At 38.0% G+C, this 18,743-nt stretch overlaps 3 protein-coding genes across 4 annotated transcripts; 1 reads left to right on the top strand and 2 right to left on the bottom strand.

The window, feature by feature from the left end:
• Positions 1-390: 390 nt before the first annotated feature.
• MDAR4 (monodehydroascorbate reductase 4) lies at positions 391-7,074 on the bottom strand. Of its 2 annotated transcripts, none has more exons than XM_087333859.1 (8): positions 6,944-7,074; positions 3,766-3,911; positions 3,628-3,679; positions 2,944-3,024; positions 2,536-2,654; positions 2,191-2,410; positions 1,941-2,059; positions 391-1,421 (listed from the first exon to the last, which is right to left on the bottom strand). In XM_087333859.1, the coding sequence occupies exons 2-8, from the start codon at positions 3,883-3,885 to the stop codon at positions 684-686; spliced, it is 1,449 nt and encodes a 482-aa protein (XP_087189985.1). In that variant the 5' UTR covers positions 3,886-3,911; positions 6,944-7,074; the 3' UTR covers positions 391-683. The 2 variants fall into 2 exon arrangements, with proteins under 2 accessions (XP_087189985.1, XP_087189986.1); XM_087333860.1 differs by having other exon boundaries at positions 3,766-3,907; positions 6,944-7,040.
• Positions 7,075-9,327: 2,253 nt separating this feature from the next.
• LOC147851963 (Nucleotide-diphospho-sugar transferases superfamily protein) lies at positions 9,328-11,532 on the top strand. Its single transcript, XM_087334335.1, has 2 exons — positions 9,328-10,069; positions 10,776-11,532. The coding sequence occupies exons 1-2, from the start codon at positions 9,516-9,518 to the stop codon at positions 11,203-11,205; spliced, it is 984 nt and encodes a 327-aa protein (XP_087190461.1). The 5' UTR covers positions 9,328-9,515; the 3' UTR covers positions 11,206-11,532.
• A 1,103-nt stretch (positions 11,533-12,635) lies between these two features.
• LOC147851962 (protein unc-13 homolog) lies at positions 12,636-17,387 on the bottom strand. The gene is made up of 5 exons (XM_087333840.1): positions 16,305-17,387; positions 15,060-15,941; positions 14,514-14,966; positions 14,246-14,435; positions 12,636-14,144 (listed from the first exon to the last, which is right to left on the bottom strand). Exons 1-5 carry the CDS (start codon positions 16,743-16,745, stop codon positions 13,144-13,146), a joined length of 2,967 nt encoding a protein of 988 aa, XP_087189966.1. The 5' UTR covers positions 16,746-17,387; the 3' UTR covers positions 12,636-13,143.
• Positions 17,388-18,743: the final 1,356 nt, after the last annotated feature.

The following is an 18,743-nucleotide window of genomic DNA, read 5'->3' as shown; positions in this document are numbered from 1 at the left end:
CCATAATGAGTTGCTCTATATCTGTTTTTATGCTTTAGGTTTGGTATTGTGACTCCATTTAAATTGACTTGGAAATCTCGACCCCTAACAAAGCAAAATAAAATGTACTATCCCCATGTCTAAAAATGGCTCATGAATTGTCCTAGATGCATACCCAGCTACCTTTCTAAAGTTCTTTCAAAGGGAAGCACTGGTTGTCCAAAAATGGAATCATATCCATTGGTGGAATTTCAGCTTGTTCTAATACTGAATCATTTACTGGAACAAATCATTTGTTAATATGAACAGGTGTGAACAGAGACTAGCAAGAACAAAGTCAGATTGAAGAAGTCATTTATAATTCTGAAACGTGAATAACTAGGAACATAACAATCCAATCAATACATGATGTAATAAACAGTCAAAATATAATTCACAACGTCACAATACAGAGTTGGTTTAAAAAATGAATCGATAACTAATCAAATAAAAACCCGTAGTGCCCATAATTGTTTAGTATTACATTTTTTTTGCATAGGTCATCACCACCTTAACTTTACATTCGTTTTTTCGACACAAACCCATTCTTGAATTTAGATCCAGAATCAATCAAAAACCAACAACCCGTTTGCTACCTTTTTTTGCTCTTGCGTGAACCTCATTCCTGATGCAGTTAGAAAAAAAAAAGTTTCAATTCACCTCTCTTACCATCTCTGTCTCCTCTTCCCATACCAAAAGGCAAATAAGCTCACACCCACGGCGACAGCAATCCCACCATAGACTTGAATAGTGAAGGATGAAGGATGCTCTAAAAGCATATGACTCCTCTCAGCTACCGATGATATAAGAGAAGAATGGCTATTAGAAGCCTCCCTAAGAGAGAAGGGAAAAGATAAGCCTTGTTGAATAAGCATTTCCTTATCTTTGATTGGTGGCTTCAATCTTGCTACCATTTCAAGTGCTGCATATTCATCTTTATTTCCACCTTCAAGGAAAGCCCCCACCAACACCCCTTTGTCAACCCAATAAGCACCAAATTTCTTCTCACTTTGCTTGCCAAATAGGATACATTCACCAACATTATCTCCATAGAATTGCCACGAGAGTGTAAAGACTCGAGAGTAGAAATATGGGAGATAATCATAATCATGAACTTTTTCAGGTGTCATTATGGCCTGGACAGCATGGGCTGCCGATTTACGTGCATGATCAACGTGTTCTAATCTTCTCACATCTCCATATAATTTCAAAGGAAAGGCTACAACATCGCCAACAGCATAAACAGAAGAATTACTTGTTTGCATCTTGCCATTGACTTTTATGCCCCCTTTCTCTAATGCAAGTTGTCCCTCAAATAAACCGATATTTGGTCGTATACCCACACCCACAACTACCATGTCAGCTTCCACTCGTGTTCCATCCTTAAGTATAACTGCACTTACCTGCTCACCACCAAGACAATACCGTTTGAAGTGATCATGATTAACAATCTCAAAATTCTATCATCTTCAAAAGATTAATAAATGGGATCCATAAGTGAATAAGATTAATACATCAACCATCCAATAAAATCTTAAATACACAAGCCTTCTAATACATAGGATCTATAAAAGCTTATTACATGGAACTCAGAATCCATAGGGAAACATGGTTACTACAATATGTGTGATCATATATGCAAATAAAAGCTTATTATATGGAATCCAGAATCCTCATGAGGAAGAGCTTACTACATGTGATCAATGGGACAAAATGCTTAATATATAGAATCAATGGAAGGAGAAAAGGCATAATATATGAGATCTAGAAGGAAAATTCATTGGAGAATTAACTGCTTACTGTATGAGATACATATAAATGAAATCCATAAGGGAAGGCTTAAACGTGGGATACATCAAAGATTAAGAATAACTTTAATGGATGGGACCCAGAGAAGGAAGACACTTAAATCATACACAAACCTTTTTTTCAGAATCGCACTCAAAAGAAGACATGACATTGCCTTTGATGAACTGCACACCTTTCTGCATGTAGTAGTCCTCATAGAAGGATGCTATCTCCGGTGTGAAGAGACGGGCCACTAACAACCAGCACCAGATGTAGCAAATTATGGAAGAAAAAACAGTATTATTTAGCAAAAGTATGGAAGAGAAATGGCACATTAAATATACACATTCTATTTTGAATGCTTAGAGATAGAAGATGACTCACTGCAATGTGCTTCTGGAAATACCATTGTTACGATGATCTTATTTGCCACCAAAGCTGCAGCACATTCCATACCAATGTATCCGCCACCAATCACAACAGCCTTCTTGCCTCGGCAAGATGCCATAACTTCCACAAGTTTATTAGCATCATTTAGATTGCGAAGATAACATATATTCTTTGCATCTGCTCCAGTTACACCAAATTCCTCCAGTTTTAAGACCTGGAATTTATATGATTACAAAAAAGTAGCGGAAAGACAATTAATAGTATTAAAAGAGGAAAGTGCCCCGGAAGTATAGTGTTCTTATAAGAAAAATGGCAGAATAGGGATGCATTCAGACATACTCGAGCACCTGTGGCTATGATAAGCGTTTTATATGAAATTGTTTCTCCAGCTGCAGTCAATAGAGTCTTCATTCTTATGTCCAAAGACTTCACACGAGTGCTTAGGACAAGTTCAATTCCTTCAGAAGAACAAAAGAATAGGATTACTCCCCCAATATCATAATTCTAGCTACGGAAAAAAATTCTAAATACTTCCTGGGTTTTTCTTTATCTTTCCCAAATTCCCTTGAGTTTTCATCATTACCCTAGATACTGTTGCTCAGCCCCAAACACATATACTTGCGTGAAATACTTCAGCAATTACAGTCAATTCATTCCATCTTCCATGGGTTGTCCAAGGGCATTTGGGTAAGCAATTTAATAATAACCTATTATTGTTGAATATAAAAATACAATTGCCACAATTACCATTGTCTTTATACCACTTTGGAGTTAATCGTTCAGCCCCAACCCCAACACACGTATGGAAAGATGGTAAAGTTGCAGCTCCTGCAAAAGAGAGGAAAAATACGTTTTTGGTACCTTTATGATGCAGTAGTGGGAGTCTTAAGCTTCCTATAACTAAAGTAACTCGTGCTTCAGAATAGATCAGGGTTCCAGGAGATATCATGCAACAAAGTACAATGATTCACCATAAATTCACATGTGAAGAACACGAACGAAAATATATCAGGGATCACATATTGCAGTATATAGCCAAGCCGATTAATAAGAAATGATCAAATGCAACAATATATAGAACATCAGCAAGAGATTAATCGACACAATAAAATGCAGTGACATACAGTAGTTTAGAGCCAATTCAACTTACATGAGTGTGTTTCGAGAAATATCAGCATATATAGTAACAGTAATATACAGCAAATCACTTGGATTTTCTGTCAGGGTTGTTATGCTAACTGACATGATCAATACATTGAAGAATTGAGGAAGACCTCAGAGAAATAATATAATGCTGGTGAAAAGCAAATTGACTTGCAATTCAATTTGACAGTTTGGTAAAGGCTGAACATGGAGAATTCATTATTTGAAACAAAATTCACTATAAACCAAAGAATGTGTGTCTATGTGCGTGAGTGCATAAATATATACCTTCTGGCAGTAAGCATCCCTTACTTAAGGCTGGTCGTTCATATGGAGCCACCTACGTAAAGAAAGGGAAATAATGAGGAATCTTCATCCAGCATAGAACAAAATAGGACAGGTGTTAAAAACTGCAAGAAACCATACTGATTCTTCTGAGATGATGCAAAGTTCACCATGGTGGATGCCATGTTTGACAAACTCTAGAGCCCCATATCCAGCAGCAACTCCTCCTCCCAGGATAACAATCTTAAAGGCTCTCCCCATCTTCTCTTGATTCTTCCCAAAACTACCTACATCAAAAGATCTCTTCAGGTTTTCCTGCTCTCTTCAACATTACAAAGAAAATGTTTGTCCATTTCCATACAAAAACAAAGGAAAATGCCTGTATCTCAAGAAGAAATATTGATATCTAACCAAGAGACCAGCAGGATAGTTCATACAGCATTGATAAATAGCGAGAAATATTACTATGCGCAAACGAAAACAAAACAATAACTAATCACTTATGAAGCTATAAATCACAAAAAGGGGCTCGGTTGGGAGGGTAAATGGGTGCAGTTTCTACAACCTTGATGGGATTCATGAATAAGGTCTATACCCACCTAAATGCAAGGAAAATCCTGATTCATTCACGGAACCATATATCACATGAACAAAGGCTGATTCAAGTTAAGAGTCTAACTGAACTACTGAAGATTGAAAGGAGGAAAAAATATTATGTCGGTCATGGAAACATAAAACACAATGTTGATTCAAATCAAGAGAATTAATGAGGAAAAGAAAATGGCTGCTGAACTAATGAGGAAAAGAGGTCTACTGAGGCAATGTAGGAAAGCAAATATGTCTATCCTTCTAGAAAACATATGAAAAGCCGCAATCTCATCTTGCAACCATGTCAACCAAGAAGAACGATAACACTAACTGTCAGTAGAAGAGCAAACGGATGAAATTCTGGAGAAAACAGAACTTAAAGAGTCCTTAAATGAAGCAGGAACCATAATCTGCAGCCATAATACCAAATCCATGAACAAACAGATAAAGTTTCTTGAAAGCAATTCAATCCCCATCCAAAAGCAAGAAAAAATATTCTGTCGATCATGGAAACATAAAACACAATGTTGTTTCAAACCAAGAGACTAAATGAATTAATGAGGAAAAGAAAATGGCTGCTGAATTAATGAAGAAAGAATATGTCTACTGAAGCAATGTAGGAATGAAAATATGTCTATCCTCCAAGAAAACATATGAAAAGCCGCAACCTCATCCATGCAAACATGTCGAACAAGAAGAATGAAAACATTAACTGCCATCAGAAGAGCAAACGGATGAAATTTCTGGAAAATACAGACGCTTAAGAGTCTTTAAATGAAGCAGAAACCATAACCTGCAGCTTTAATAAATAAACAGATAAAGTTTCTTGAAAATAAAGAAACTTCACAGATTTAACAAGAAATGCAGAAGTCAAAATATGCAGGCATAAGATGAAATTTCTCTAAAATTGAAAAGCCTTGAACAAAGAAGAAATCAATCAAAAGTTACTGTTTCACTATCATTGCCTCAAAAATGCTTGATAATAAAAAAGCTTTATACAAAAGCAGCAACATTAACATTAAGAAGAGATTTCTCTTAGCTTGAAAACCCTTGGATACCCTTGGATAACGACAAAATCAATCAAAATTCAACGCCTTGCAATCGTTCCCTCAAAAACTCTTGACACTAAAGAACATTAAAAGACTTAAACGGAAGGCTGAAGTCTAAATATAAAGGCTTGATATGAAACTCCTCTTGTACAAAGAAGAAATCAATCCAAAGTTGCAGCCTCACTATCATTCCCTCAGAATTTCTTGAAAATAAAGAAGCTTTATATAAACGCAGCAACCTTAACAATAAATTTTTGAAGAATGAATACTGTTAGGAAGGAAAAACAAATGGATGAAATTCTTTTGAAATGAAAGAAGCTTAAAAATCCTTACACGAAACAGACTTCAAAATCTGCAAAAACAAACCTATGATTTCATGAGGAAATAAACGAATAAATTAATATATAGATGTGACAAAGTTACTTGAAAAAAATAGGTAATCATTTCAAGCCTTCGCATAAACTTATGAAGAAAGCACACATACTGTTTGCTAAATTAAAAGACAATAAAGTTCCTGGATAAAATTGAAAGAAGCTTCATAAAAAACACAAAACTGCAGAGAAATAGTATAATTTCATGAAGAAAGAAAGAGAAAGAAAAGTATAGCTACCAAAAATCTAAGCAATGGTTTCTATAGAAACCTTCGAGAAAGGAAGAAACTCAAACAGCCTAAATAGAAATAATAAGAATAAATCTCTATCCTTAATATGATTTTTTATCAAGAAAGGAAAAACAATTACGATTCTAATGGGGGACGAGCATACGTAACATAGTTCCTAAAAAGACAGAGAGGACTAGGAAGCCTTCACAGAGCTCAGAAATAATAAGAAAAAACATTGGAACGTAATATGTTCTGTTAAGAATACAGGAATAAGTTTTACCGTTTCTTCAAAACATAATTTTGCTCTTTTGTTTGCTATTGGAAAGTAATAAATAGAAGGATGAAATTTTCTATCAAACCGAAGAAGTCGGTTGAGAAATCACAGAGATATGAATGAAAACTTCCTTTTGAAGAGCGGAAGGGAGATGTGGATGAGTTGAACTTGAACTACCGTTACGGAATCAGAGAATTTTGTCTTTTCAAACATGAAATAAACAGATGAAAAGAAGCTTCGATCAGAGAAAATCAGAGGATAAGAAAGATTTCCATTATAGCGCCAACGGTGAAGGGAAGAGATTTCAGGACCTTATGTACTATAAAGGATTGAGAAGAAGAAGAAGAAGAAGGAATGCGGAAAGAAAGAAAGCTTGATTAGGATGGTTTACCTGGTGAGCAGAAGAGATATCGAAGAAGAAATGAAATTAGGAAATAAAAGAAGAAGAACTTGATAAATATATAGAAATGTCTAATGGAATGGACCAATTTGTATCTGGTAATCAAAGGGGATGTAGAAGATGAAAGCAGATGAAATAATGGAATGAAGAAGAATAACGCGAGAAAGGCTGATAGATTTACCTCACTGAATAGAAAAGAAGCCGAGCAGAGAATCAAACGAAGGGGTGGTAGAAACAAAATCAAACGAACACAACTAATACAGAAGGCGATGAAGGAAGAAGGAATAGGGAAAAGAAAGAAAGATAGATAGATAGATAGATTACTCGATTTACCTGGTGAGCAGAGGGGAGATATCTCAGAAGAAGAAAGAAACAGAAAGACAAGAAAGAGGAATGGGATGATTTACCTGGTGAGCAGAAGCGATGTCGATGGAAGAAGAAGGAATCGAAGAAGACGAAGCTGCGCGAAGGATTGGAGGAGGAATATATGTATGAGCGCCACCGTTTTTACGCACACACAGAGACGCAAGAGGCACAGGGAGAGGGAGATGGGGGGGCCCTCAAACCCATAGACATACGTACATATATCTATGTATGTATGTATAATGTATGTATGTGTATGTATTGGAGTAAAGGATAAGAAAATAGAATAGATTGGCGATAATAAAAGAAAGGAAGAGAGAGAGAGAGAGAGAGAGAGAGAGTTGTCGTCTTCTCCTTCTCCTTCTTCTTCTCCTACTTCTTCTCCTTCTTCAACTTCGTCTGTCTGTCTGTTTCTCTCTCTCTCTCTCTGTGTTGTGTGTGTTGTCTGTAGTAGCAGGCGTCTATCCCCCCCCCCCCCCCCGATTCTCTTGGCTACAATTTCTCTTTCATTCCTTTTCTTCTTCTTTCCTTTTCCCCTCCTCCTCCTCCATCGTCGCCTTCCTCGCCATCGCCATCGCCATCGCCATTCTCCTTCTCCTCCTTTCCTTCCTGTGTTTCTGTTTTCTGTTTTCTGTTTCTACACTCAAAACATGTCCAACACACACACAGGCCCACCCCAAAAAAGGTGAAAAAGCACAAAAAGAAAAAGAAAACCTCTGGATTTTAGAGACCACACACACCCAAATCTGTACATACATATGTATAGAGATTGATCTCCGAAACACGCACTCACGAATTACATCGTGGAATGAGCTACCTCCCATCGATCCATGTCCCGTCGGCTAATCTCTCGTGTGGCCCGTATCTATCTATCTAGGTCCAATGGATCAATATAAGGCCTCTCTATGGATGCTAAAGATATCGACCTGTGATATCTATCCTACATCATGTGCATCATGTGACGGTGGTGCATTGGTTCCAATCATGCTCTTTATGATTCCTCGCTACTTGTGTGTGCATGTGTGTGTTCGAATTGGCACTTACCGCAGGCTGGCATTACATCGATATAATGCTAATAATAATTGAAGCAAGCCTTGGTACGATGCAAATCATCGGCGTGGTAGAGGTCATGTCGTGTTATTTGTGTGCTCGTTGCACGTCCCAACACCCTCATTGTTTCGCAACATTTTGGATCAGTTAACTTATCTTCGAATGTGTGTGCATGTGTGCACTTTGTGTTGATGATACACTCATTGAAAATGAAGTCAATACATAGAAAGAACATTTTGTGTGAAGAATATATGGATCCTTGTAGGAGCACACATTCATGCCAACATACATTAACGTGTTAGTGATGATAGAATTAGAGAACTAGACATGCTAGCGAGCTAATAACCATAAAAAGACCTTCCCATAAAAACCTGAACTAGACTTTTTCGCACATAAAACTTGGAATGGAATAGTGAGCTCCATGATCCATTGAACCAAGGCATACTCACGAGAAGGTTCTCATGCAATAACTCTAGATATAAGGACGTCCATTTAGTCTATTATTACTCAATAATCCATTAGCATTGTTATCATACGAGTGAATTAACGTTGAAAGTGATGGCAACGTAGTTCAAAAGAGCTACCTTTGCTTTCATTATCCACCTTAATAGAAATCAAGAAACAAAACACGTTATCATAATGAAGTTTGACAAGGGATATACCTAATTTGCTTTGATTGTCCTAATATAATGGCCGCATGAAGGCCTTTTAATGTTGTCATTGCATGATACCTTGAACAACAACACAACACGACACTATTTATGAGTAACATTCGCATTTGAAGATAATTGGTGTAGCGTCTACCACAAATTCAACATGTTTACATTAATGTTTTGACAACTAGATAGAGCGGGCCTTTTCGGGGTTTCACGTCATCTTATAAAAACGTAAAAAATTTCCAATGCTTTACATGTCATTGTCCAAACTCATCAATTGCCAAAATAAAAAAGTGATATCCTCTAAGGTTTTAAAAAAAACATGACATGATGATATTGTTTTGCAAAACCCCGATAGATAAACCTAGCTAGCCATATCCATTTATGTACCAAACCATATCAAATCTCATAGATAGCCATGGCCACAACCCATTCATCACAAAACCACTCAATTGATCGATGATGCTTGTTCACATCTCTTTATGCAAATTGGTGATGCTAAAGGAAGTTCCGATCTGGAGGTTGACGACGATGAATTATTGGAAGTAACAGAACTAAGAGAACTTGAGTTAAACTCCCAGACATGGGCTCGATCTTATCCATGTCTCGATCTTATCCAATGAAATATGTACCCCATCTCATGGATGCTAACTATGTCCATATTTCCACACATACACGTAGGCACTAACATTAACACTAACACTAACACTAACACTAACACTAAGTAAGAATGCATAACAATGTCTTAGAAGCTTCCCATGGCTATGGCTTCTTCTTCTTCTTCCTTCTTAACACTAAGTAAGACTATACATAAATTGTCTTAGAAGCTTCCCATGGCCCCATGGCTATGGCTTCTTCCTCCTTCTTAACGGTAAGTAAGATTATACATAAAATGTCTTAGAAGCTCTCCATGGCCCCATGGCTATGGCCTCTCCTTCTCCTTCTCCTTCTCCTTCTTCTTCCTTCTTCTGTTTCTTCTTCTTCTTCTTCTTCTTCAGGGCTCGATCTCTGTGACAGAACCCTCTACCCTCCCCCGTGGAAGCTCATCTCCGATCAGATCTCTGTCCTCATCAGTGGATTCGCCGAAGCTCGCCTCTCTCTCCTGAAGCAGATCGCTCGCGCTTACTCCGTCTCTCCCGTCGTTCATTCCATCTATATCCTGTGGGGGAATACATCCACCCCATGGATGCTTCTCAATCAAACCGACTTCGTCTCTCTCGGATCGCCCGTGTTTCTCGTCAGACAGACCTCTTCTAGCCTCAATGAACGGTTCTCTCCTCGTTCTTATATCAGAACAAGGGCCGTGTTGGTCTGTGATGACGATATTACCATGGACCTCGATGATCTGAAGCTTGCATTTCAGATCTGGAAGCAGAATGAAGACCGAATTGTAGGATTCTTCCCTCGGTCACACGAATATCACTTGAAGATGAAGTCATGGATCTACACCATTCATCCTGACAGGTACTCTTCGATCTATATTGCTCACAAGACCTGTGGCTGTTATAGCTACAGATTGATTGATGGTAAAGAAGGTAAAAATAACAGAGCGTGTTTTTTAGGAAAGGAAAGTTACATTCTGTTTAACTCCACATGCGAATGTATAGTATGTACTTAAAGGACAATCAAGATACATATTTGGATGATAATCAGGCAGTGTCTTGGTAAAGAAAGGATAAAGCTACATTTTTGTATGACTGTACATGTGAAATGCGCTGGAGATTATAAAGAAAGTAAAGGTACAGATGATTTTGTATAGTTACACATGGTATCAGAAATATGGTGGTAATGAAAAGGAAACTACAAATGACTTATGTAACTATACACGTGAAATCCTGTATGGTATCAGAGAGTATGTCGATAAAGAAAGGAACCATGAATTCACATGAATTTACTGTATCTTGCTCATAAAATCATAATTTCAGATACAGATTATTTGTATCATAATGGCAATGAGGTGCCCTATGGTATCATAATGTATGTTTATTAATTAAGGAATTTTGAATATTTTGGCATGAGTTTTGTCGTGGGGTATTATACTACATACTTAACCTGTACTCTAAACATGTGAAATGCCATAGTATCAGAGAATATGCTGATAAAGAAAGCAAATGTGAAGATTTATTGCAATGAATTTCTTGGTGGCTAATATTATATGAAATTCTGACAGGTACTCTATCATGCTCACAAAATCTATGGTTCTAGCAACGGACTATTTGTATAAATATGCATGTGAAATGCCTCCTAGTATCAGAGAGTACATTGATCAAGAACGCAACTGTGAAGACATCGCCATGAATTTTGTTGTGGCTAATAGCTCAAACCAAGGGCCATTGCTCGTAAAAGGAAAGCTAAGGGACTATGGTGATACGCGCAATTCAGTACAGTCTGATGCTGCTGACCTGGTGAGCACCTCAGCATTGAGTGCAAAAAAGCAACATAGAAAGAGGAGGGGTGATTGTATCACTGATTTCCATCGTCTTTGGGGTGCCATGCCTCTTCGGTATAGCTATGGCATGGCTGTGAATGCTGTTCAGGAGCAAGCCCTCTGTGAAAAGCACGGGGTTCTTGTACTATGCAGTGATCAATCTGAGCCTTGATCGGGTTAGGCTTTAACAACACACCATTTAGATCTTGTTGCCATTTATTCATCAATTTTATGCATACACAAGGATTAGGTTTGGATGGTTGCAAATGCCATAATATCGTTTGCTTCTACAAATATGACTGTTTATACACAGTCTTGGCCCTTTTTGCTATCTATTAGGTCTAATGAGTGTACAATTCTGTTGCTTGAAATCTCGTCATATAGAAGGATTTATGTCTTAGCCGGTTTTGCTAACTATTAGCGCTAGTCAGTGTACAAATTACACCACATATGTATAATTCTGGTGCATGAAATATTGTCATATAGAAGGATTTATGCCTGGGTGCAGAGGCCACTTTGTTTCTAAATCTTGAATTATTATTGCCTTAGTGGATTATAGAGAAATTTTACTCTATTTTTTGGATGTATTCATGTGGATAACAATACATGTGGATTAGATTATGTTCCAATTAGCACACGTACCCTGTATCAATGGTCTGAGTATAGGTAGAGGTTTACATGATATTTTGGAATATCTGGTACAGTAGACTTGAGAATCATTTTCATTGATGCTGTTTGGTGGACGCATGACTTCATAAGGTAAATCTTTGTATCCCTCCTAAAGAAATCACACTGATACCAAAGTACCCCAACAAAACAGCACAAACCATCGAAAAGAACTTGAATTTTGCATTGTATAAAAACGCAGCAAAGGTGGTAGAAATTGAAAACCAATTGAACATAATACACCGTTTCTTGACCAAAAGTTGTCCCTACAACAGCTATCAAGTGATAACAGAAGGCCAACTATGTGCACTTCTCTGATAACAGAAGGCAAAAAAAATTTCGTTCTACCATCATTGCATTGCATAGACAGATCCAGTGCTCTTGTCCTATACATGGCCATATACATGTGCAGGTAAATGGATATAGTACTCATGTTACATGGGTGGCTACAAACAGTCTATCAAACTAAACATGTTAGCTAGCAATAACCGTCAACCCATGCGGTACCAAAAAGTGAGAAATATTATTTGATGTTATTATCAATGGATTGAATGTAACAATTAAAACTTTCTTAGGTCCCAAACACATCATAGGCCTTACCTATTTCAGAATTATCTCAATGAATCTTACGAGATCAACTTATTCAAGATGAACAAATACGATGAGAAAAAAACACAATTTTCACATAATCCTGCACCAGGAAGCTGCAAATTAAGAATAGAGATGGTAACACCACACAACATACAATTCAATTATCTGTTTCAGAAGAAGCTATATTAAGATATAACCGTATCTTCTGAAATGGTACTTTTGAAAATGGTTTAAAGCTCTGCAAAAATGTTGCTTGTTTTTAATGCTTTTGAATTATTACAAAAAACTGTATTTTGAATTATATGTCATGTATAAATACAATACCAACGTCTATAGCAACCAAAATAATCAAAGATTATTTTATTACATTTTAACAGATTTTCAATTGCTGTTGCTATATTCTTCCATGTGAATTACAAGATAAACAGAAATGCATTCAGTTACTCAGCGCATGCATCACTAAAAAACCCCTAATTGGAGACTTGATTTTGCCCAATCAGAAAACCATGAGCTTGTTGGCATTAGTATGTCAGCGTCTTCTGTCCTGGTTCTTTACTTGTATCAACAAGATATTGCAGCACAGCAGAAACTACTCTTCACAATGGAAGACAATTCTCCCGGGCTATAAATGCAAAAGCTCAGTTTCCAAACAACTTTGTCTGAGTTTGAAGAAATGTTGTCTCAATCATGGTCTTCATAACCATATCAGCAAAGAAGTCCATAAATGCTCATGGGATATGATTCATAAAAGTATACAAATGCGGCAAAAGCTGCCTTCTACAAACATACCCCTTGTGGAATATATACCTCGCAGATGATATATGTACTTCACATTTCAAAACTGAACCTTACTCTATTTGGCATTATATATCACTGAACCACTTTTAGGTAGATCATATGTCTTCTTCAAAAACTTGGAAGCTGCTGGATCAGACCGGTGGCAGAGAACACGCAACAAAGTATTAGCATCAGTTGGGCCCCACTGACCTGTGGTTTCAGGAAGAGGCATCCTAGACTTACTTGAATTTTGGCCTTGTGCTTCTAGCAAAGATTGCCTAAAGTTATGTATGAGATCAATCGTGCTTAAAGCAAACAAAGGAAGAACTTGAGTCACAACCCTAGCAGCTTTTTCAACTGCATCACTGGGTATGCCTTCTCCATCAGCTTTAAAAAGATCCTTCAAAGCATTGAAATCTTCATGGAGCATTTCAGCGTCATTAACATAGAAAACTCTACCAGGACCCCCTGCAAGCATTACCATTAGTAATGTCTCAAAGCTAACCTTCATCAAGGTGGAAATCAAACGTGTTATTAGTTTTTCGTGTATGGTCTCTGACATAAAAACCAGTTGGGACTCGAGTGATTGGATAACTGGCTCTATCCGAGCTTGGGCAACAGACCCATAATATAAACCTTCCCAAAACTCTGAGCGTAGATCTTGAAAAACAACATGATATACAACTATCTCACAAAGCAATGGGATGGCCTCTTGAACCCCTGTGCGCGTTTGTTCAAATCGAAGATGAGTGCCATTCTGTTGAGGTGGAGGTTGAGTTTGAGACCTGCTCCCCTTCTTACTGCTTTTCGTAGTACCAGAGTTTGTCTTCCAGCCATTTGCAATTCTTGTTTCAAGAGCATCAATTTGTGTCTGAATGTGGTGCAAGGTATTGATACGAACACATATCTTGGATGATAAAGATCCAACTTTGTGCCTGCCATTTTCTTGACCTTTATTTCTGTTAGGAGTTGGACTTTTGTCTTTCTTCTTCCACAATCCGCCAAAGCTTGAATGAAGCTTGGTTTCTTTGCATCTGGTGAGTGGTGGAAATTGTGGAATTATATCCTTCTTAGAGCCTGTAAATAGGTAACACAACATTTTCAGAAGCTATAATTCATAAACCTGATTAGTAACACCAGCACCTCAAATTAAATTTTAACCAAATTAGATGCCTTACCACAACCACTCCTTGTGACAACTACATAACGGAGTAGTGCCCTATCTAGGCCTAGCACCAGGTCAGGAAGCAACAAAGAAGGGTCCGCCATGGGCAGTGCAAAGAAGGAATCTAAAGTCTCTTCAATCAACCGGAAAACCTCTACAATCGAAGCACCATAATGCTCCCGCAATGCTTGGGGATTCCAATCCTGAGGAAAGAAGATACGACCAAACACTCTTAATGTGCCTAAATATCCATGTTCCATGAGAAAAGTAATTCTTGTTACCTCTTGATTAACATTTCGTTCAATCCATTCACGAAGATGGTTGAGCTTTTCCTGCATCCAGCTCCGTGATAAAGACATAATTGTAGTCTGTGCTTCGAAAGGAACCATTTCTCGAATAATCCTTTTACCACCATCATCCGAATCAACAGCACCTTCAACTGCTATTTGCACAAGCTCTTGCTCTAACTGATCTGCTGACTGCAAGACCTCTGTTAGTTCGGCAGTGAAAATACTTACACCAGATAAATACTGTTTTAACTCTCGGCTAAAACAAGAGTGTAGAGTAGCAGCAGCAAGACTTGCAGCTAATGGGTGCCATTTATTCAGCACAGGGCTGAACTTCTCTCTTTCAACCCTTATCAATTCTATTGTACAATTAGCTAAACCAACAAGTCCTGGAGTAGGCCCCTTCCTATTCATGGATTTTCTTCTCGAATCAGCTTGCTCCATTGCCTAACATGGTTAAAATCCAGCCTTAATTAATGACCAACAAAGTATATATCAGGAAAAGACTGAAAAGACTCTTGAAACTTCTCAAATATGCACCTGTGCAAATGCAGTCTTCAGAGAAGATCGGACATACAGCTCTATTCTACTGCTGCTAACATCTATTTCCTCCTTCCGCCGGCGTCGGAACTCATGGGCAATGTCTTCATGTAAGATTTTTGCAGCATTCAATGCAACCGGAAGCAAATTCTCCATAGCCCCATTTGCTCCAGTAGGGAAAGTATCATGATAGGCAAATAATCTATTTTCTGACCATGCTTGTATTGAAGTCAAAACAGTACTTAAAACTGAAAGGTATTGAGGATCTTTCGTTTCCTTGGCATCGTTTGTGACTTCACCCATCTGGTTCTCGGTGGCCTTCAGCAAATCTACTTCAGTTTGACCAGTCACAATAAATTGGCGGAAGAGTACCCACATGAAACACACATTATGCAATGCTTGAGTAATGCCTAGGATTCCCCAAGTTTTCTTTAACACGTCAATAACATCATCAACCTCATCTATAATATTTGTTTCATCAGCTCTATCAAACGAGCAAGATAACATCGTCTGGTATAGATGAAGGTTGAAAGGGAATCCATCAGCCCAATGACAAACTTCTAGCTTCTTCCCATCATCACCACCATCAGTTCTGCTTGCTAAGCTCATAGCTGCACTCCTAAGGGCTTGCATACTTTCTGAGTTTTTCCCTGTTTCTAATGGTTTTTCTAAGCTAGAATGTAGGATTTTCCTCAGGCGTTGCTGGGCAGCATTATCAGATTGGCTCAGGCTAATGTATGGATGAAGAAGCAAACCTAATTCAAGGGCCTTCAATTGACGCTTCTGCCACAGTTGATACTCTCTCACATCTCCAAAATCAGCAAGCCTAATTTGCTGCAGAAGCTCCAAAGGGAGGAGTACCATAGCCACATTCTTTCCCGCCTGGTGTACAACAAAGAGAAATGCTAAAGCTTAAAGAAAACTGAACTTGAATAGAAATTTTTAAGACAAATTCTAGAGAAACTCAATATCTAAATTTCGTATTATGGAGATAAAGATCTTAAGATGTATAAATTCGGTAGCATAACTTTAAAAATCCTTGCAAAGCCATCATATGGACGTATATTTCGGAACACTACTCTGAGCTCATGGATCATAAAGGCAACCATGCACAACGGGCAGGGGGGGGGGGGGGTGTCCTTTTTTCAAATGGTAATCTTTTTCAGGCGCAGAGATCGAGCCTACACCATGGATCATGCAGCAATGGCAAAAACTCTAAATAGAATTCATTGTTTGTGTACATACCTGGCCAGCAGCTGTTCGAGACAAAGCTCTCCTTGTCCGAGTATCAGTATGATCTGAGATGCCCATTTGCATCCTAATGATATCAACTGGCGACTTCTCTTTCTCCCTCTCTCTCTCTTTATCATTTTCACTACTCCTTTTGGAAGGCAATCCAAGAGCCTTCTTGATAGAGCTAGCAGCATGCGATTTTAGCGTCTTTTGGGGAGGTTGTGATACAAAATTTAAGCTACTTTTTGCTTTGACAATGTTGCTTCCAGAAGAACCAAAAGCTGCTCTGCAAGCTAAGGCAAAAATCTCATAACCTGTTTCTCTTAGCTCTTCTCTAGAAAACTCCATACCTAATTCTTGGAAAGGAGAAGGTAGACCTTCCACAGTATCAATTTGATGATTATTGGGTGGTGGTCGCACGCTTGAGCTAGAACTTCGTGCAAAACTTGCCATATTTTCAACCCTAGAATAAGAAACCAAGGTCTGAATATTGGGTTTGCTATCTGCGATCCTAAAGATGTAGGCTCTCCTTCTTACACAGTTGGGTTCGTTCTGAAAATCTGAAAATTCAGTCTTTTTCACTGATATTCTCTTAGGTTATCCGTGACGGATATATGGAGTATGATATGTTCTCTGTAACACTAAAACTGCAATAGTCTTTCTTACTTGATCTGCAGAGTAAACGAATTCTGGATAGTCTCTATTTTCGGAAACCCTAAAAAATGCAGCCTTTCTCTGATGTTTTTCTTAATTGATCTACAGAAGAAGCCAATAATGCTGAGTATTAACTAAACCTCACAGTAACCGTATTCTGAACCTTTCTTTCACTGTAACCCTAAACAAACAGTCTTTTCTGGAGCTTTATTTACTCTGTAAACCTAGATTTGAGGCCTCTTAAAATAAATTTTCCTTTTTGCCTGATCTGCAAAACCAATTTACTTCCTTTATTCGTCTTCCTCTGATGCTGCTGGTGCTGTCTCTTCTTCTCAACAAAATATTTGGCTCTAGGTCCAGCTTCTCAGAGACTCATTGATTTCATGTAGAAGAAGAGGAGAAAGAAGAGCTTCTGTTCTGTTCTGTTCTGCTCTGTTCTGTGCTGTGCCGGCCCTGGATCTACCTATTTCAATATTTTATGTATATATAAACAGAGATCTATTCAAAGGAGAAAGCTTCAAAGGCCAAGCTGTTCTCTCTCTCTCTCTCTCTCTGTCTGTGAGTGGGCCATGGCCATGTCTCCTTCTTGTTGAAGGAAAGCCATTAATTAGGCCATGGTCCATCTCCTTCCTTGCTTCTTGTTGAAGGAACCCATGTGTCTCCTTGGGCTATGGGAATGAATCCCTTAGACACCACCACGGACATGTTTGGCCGAGTGTCGAGACCATGGAGTGTCGAGACCATGGGCACATGGTCAATAAGGCTCTTTCATCTCGTCATATATATTGATCTGCTCCATTACCACCCCCCCAATTATATAGAACGATCTTATGAAATCATAGGCCATGTTATTGGCCACATGACATGGATCCCATAAAAACCATGCCTTTTTACATTGGCCTCCGCAGAACAACTCGAAATCTCCTTCATTCGTCTCCCTTGCTATATATCTCATCAATGAGAAAGGACCCCATGTGGCATATGGAATGTCAACCATATTCCTGTGCAACTCATTTCGGTCTATCATACAACGTGCCCTCGATTATAAGATCATTGTACCCCACGTGAACCATCCCCAGGTAATAGGGTTAATGATCGTTCTTGGCCGTATTTGTTCATTGTCGAAAACAAGCTTATATTGTATTGTCATCAATTCCTTCCATCACATATATGCCACAAGTTAAGCCCCTTTTTTGTGATTTTGTCAACTCATTAAGATTTCACCAATGAGTAGTTATTACCTTGTCTTTGGGTGAATCGAGGTTTTGTCACATTTCAAACTTACCTTAACGAGTCAACAATGAGATTATTAAATAAGTTAATAGGGTACCACCATTTAATTCCGAAAGAGAAGTCGTAGACTTGGATGGGAAACAAAATTGATGGAAGTCTTAAATAGTTTTTCAATGAGACAAAACTATATTGCACCTGGAATTTTGTTATGCGTATGAATAGCTTCTTAAGCATATAAACATCTATACACATTAGGATATTGGGTGAGTGATTGCATGGACATGGATGTTTGAGTGATGGGTGTGTTAAGTAAGTAGCAAACAAATTTGAGAATATATTCGTTTAACAAAAAAAAATCGCCTCGCTCCTCATTAAAGATCTAGATTGCAACATTCTTAACTCCAACGTTATATACTATAACATGATTTGACATAACATCGTACAAATTTGTCCAGATTTCCTAACGATGATCATGATTTGTAACATTTTGAATATTCTAATAGATTATATCCACATAATAGGCCGATAATGATTTACAATACTTATCGACTTAAAAACCATTAT

The sequence above is a fragment of the Azolla caroliniana genome, unplaced genomic scaffold (genome assembly GCF_043228905.1).
Source record: "Azolla caroliniana isolate FFs.n. ecotype wild unplaced genomic scaffold, voAzoCaro1.0.p SCAF_18, whole genome shotgun sequence".
In the NCBI taxonomy this organism is placed as follows: Eukaryota; Viridiplantae; Streptophyta; class Polypodiopsida; order Salviniales; family Salviniaceae; genus Azolla; species Azolla caroliniana.
The sequence above is the reverse complement of the archived record's forward strand: the minus strand, read 5'-3'. Positions and strand labels throughout refer to the sequence as shown.

What these genes read in the sequence shown, in the direction of transcription:
- LOC147851963 (XM_087334335.1), top strand. Translation starts at nt 9,516, where the DNA reads ATGGCCCCATGGCTATGGCCTCTCCTTCTCCTTCTCCTTCTCCTTCTT. An exon ending in TACACCATTCATCCTGACAG is followed by an intron (nt 10,070 to 10,775) that starts GTACTCTTCGAT and finishes AAATTCTGACAG; the next exon opens with GTACTCTATCATGCTCACAA.
- MDAR4 (XM_087333859.1), bottom strand. Translation starts at nt 3,885, where the DNA reads ATGGGGAGAGCCTTTAAGATTGTTATCCTGGGAGGAGGAGTTGCTGCT. An exon ending in GGGATGCTTACTGCCAGAAG is followed by an intron (nt 3,025 to 3,627) that starts GTATATATTTAT and finishes TCTCTTTTGCAG; the next exon opens with GAGCTGCAACTTTACCATCT. An exon ending in AGTGCGATTCTGAAAAAAAG is followed by an intron (nt 1,422 to 1,940) that starts GTTTGTGTATGA and finishes GGTGGTGAGCAG; the next exon opens with GTAAGTGCAGTTATACTTAA.
- LOC147851962 (XM_087333840.1), bottom strand. Translation starts at nt 16,745, where the DNA reads ATGGCAAGTTTTGCACGAAGTTCTAGCTCAAGCGTGCGACCACCACCC. An exon ending in TGAAGACTGCATTTGCACAG is followed by an intron (nt 14,967 to 15,059) that starts GTGCATATTTGA and finishes TAACCATGTTAG; the next exon opens with GCAATGGAGCAAGCTGATTC. An exon ending in AACGAAATGTTAATCAAGAG is followed by an intron (nt 14,436 to 14,513) that starts GTAACAAGAATT and finishes TTCTTTCCTCAG; the next exon opens with GATTGGAATCCCCAAGCATT.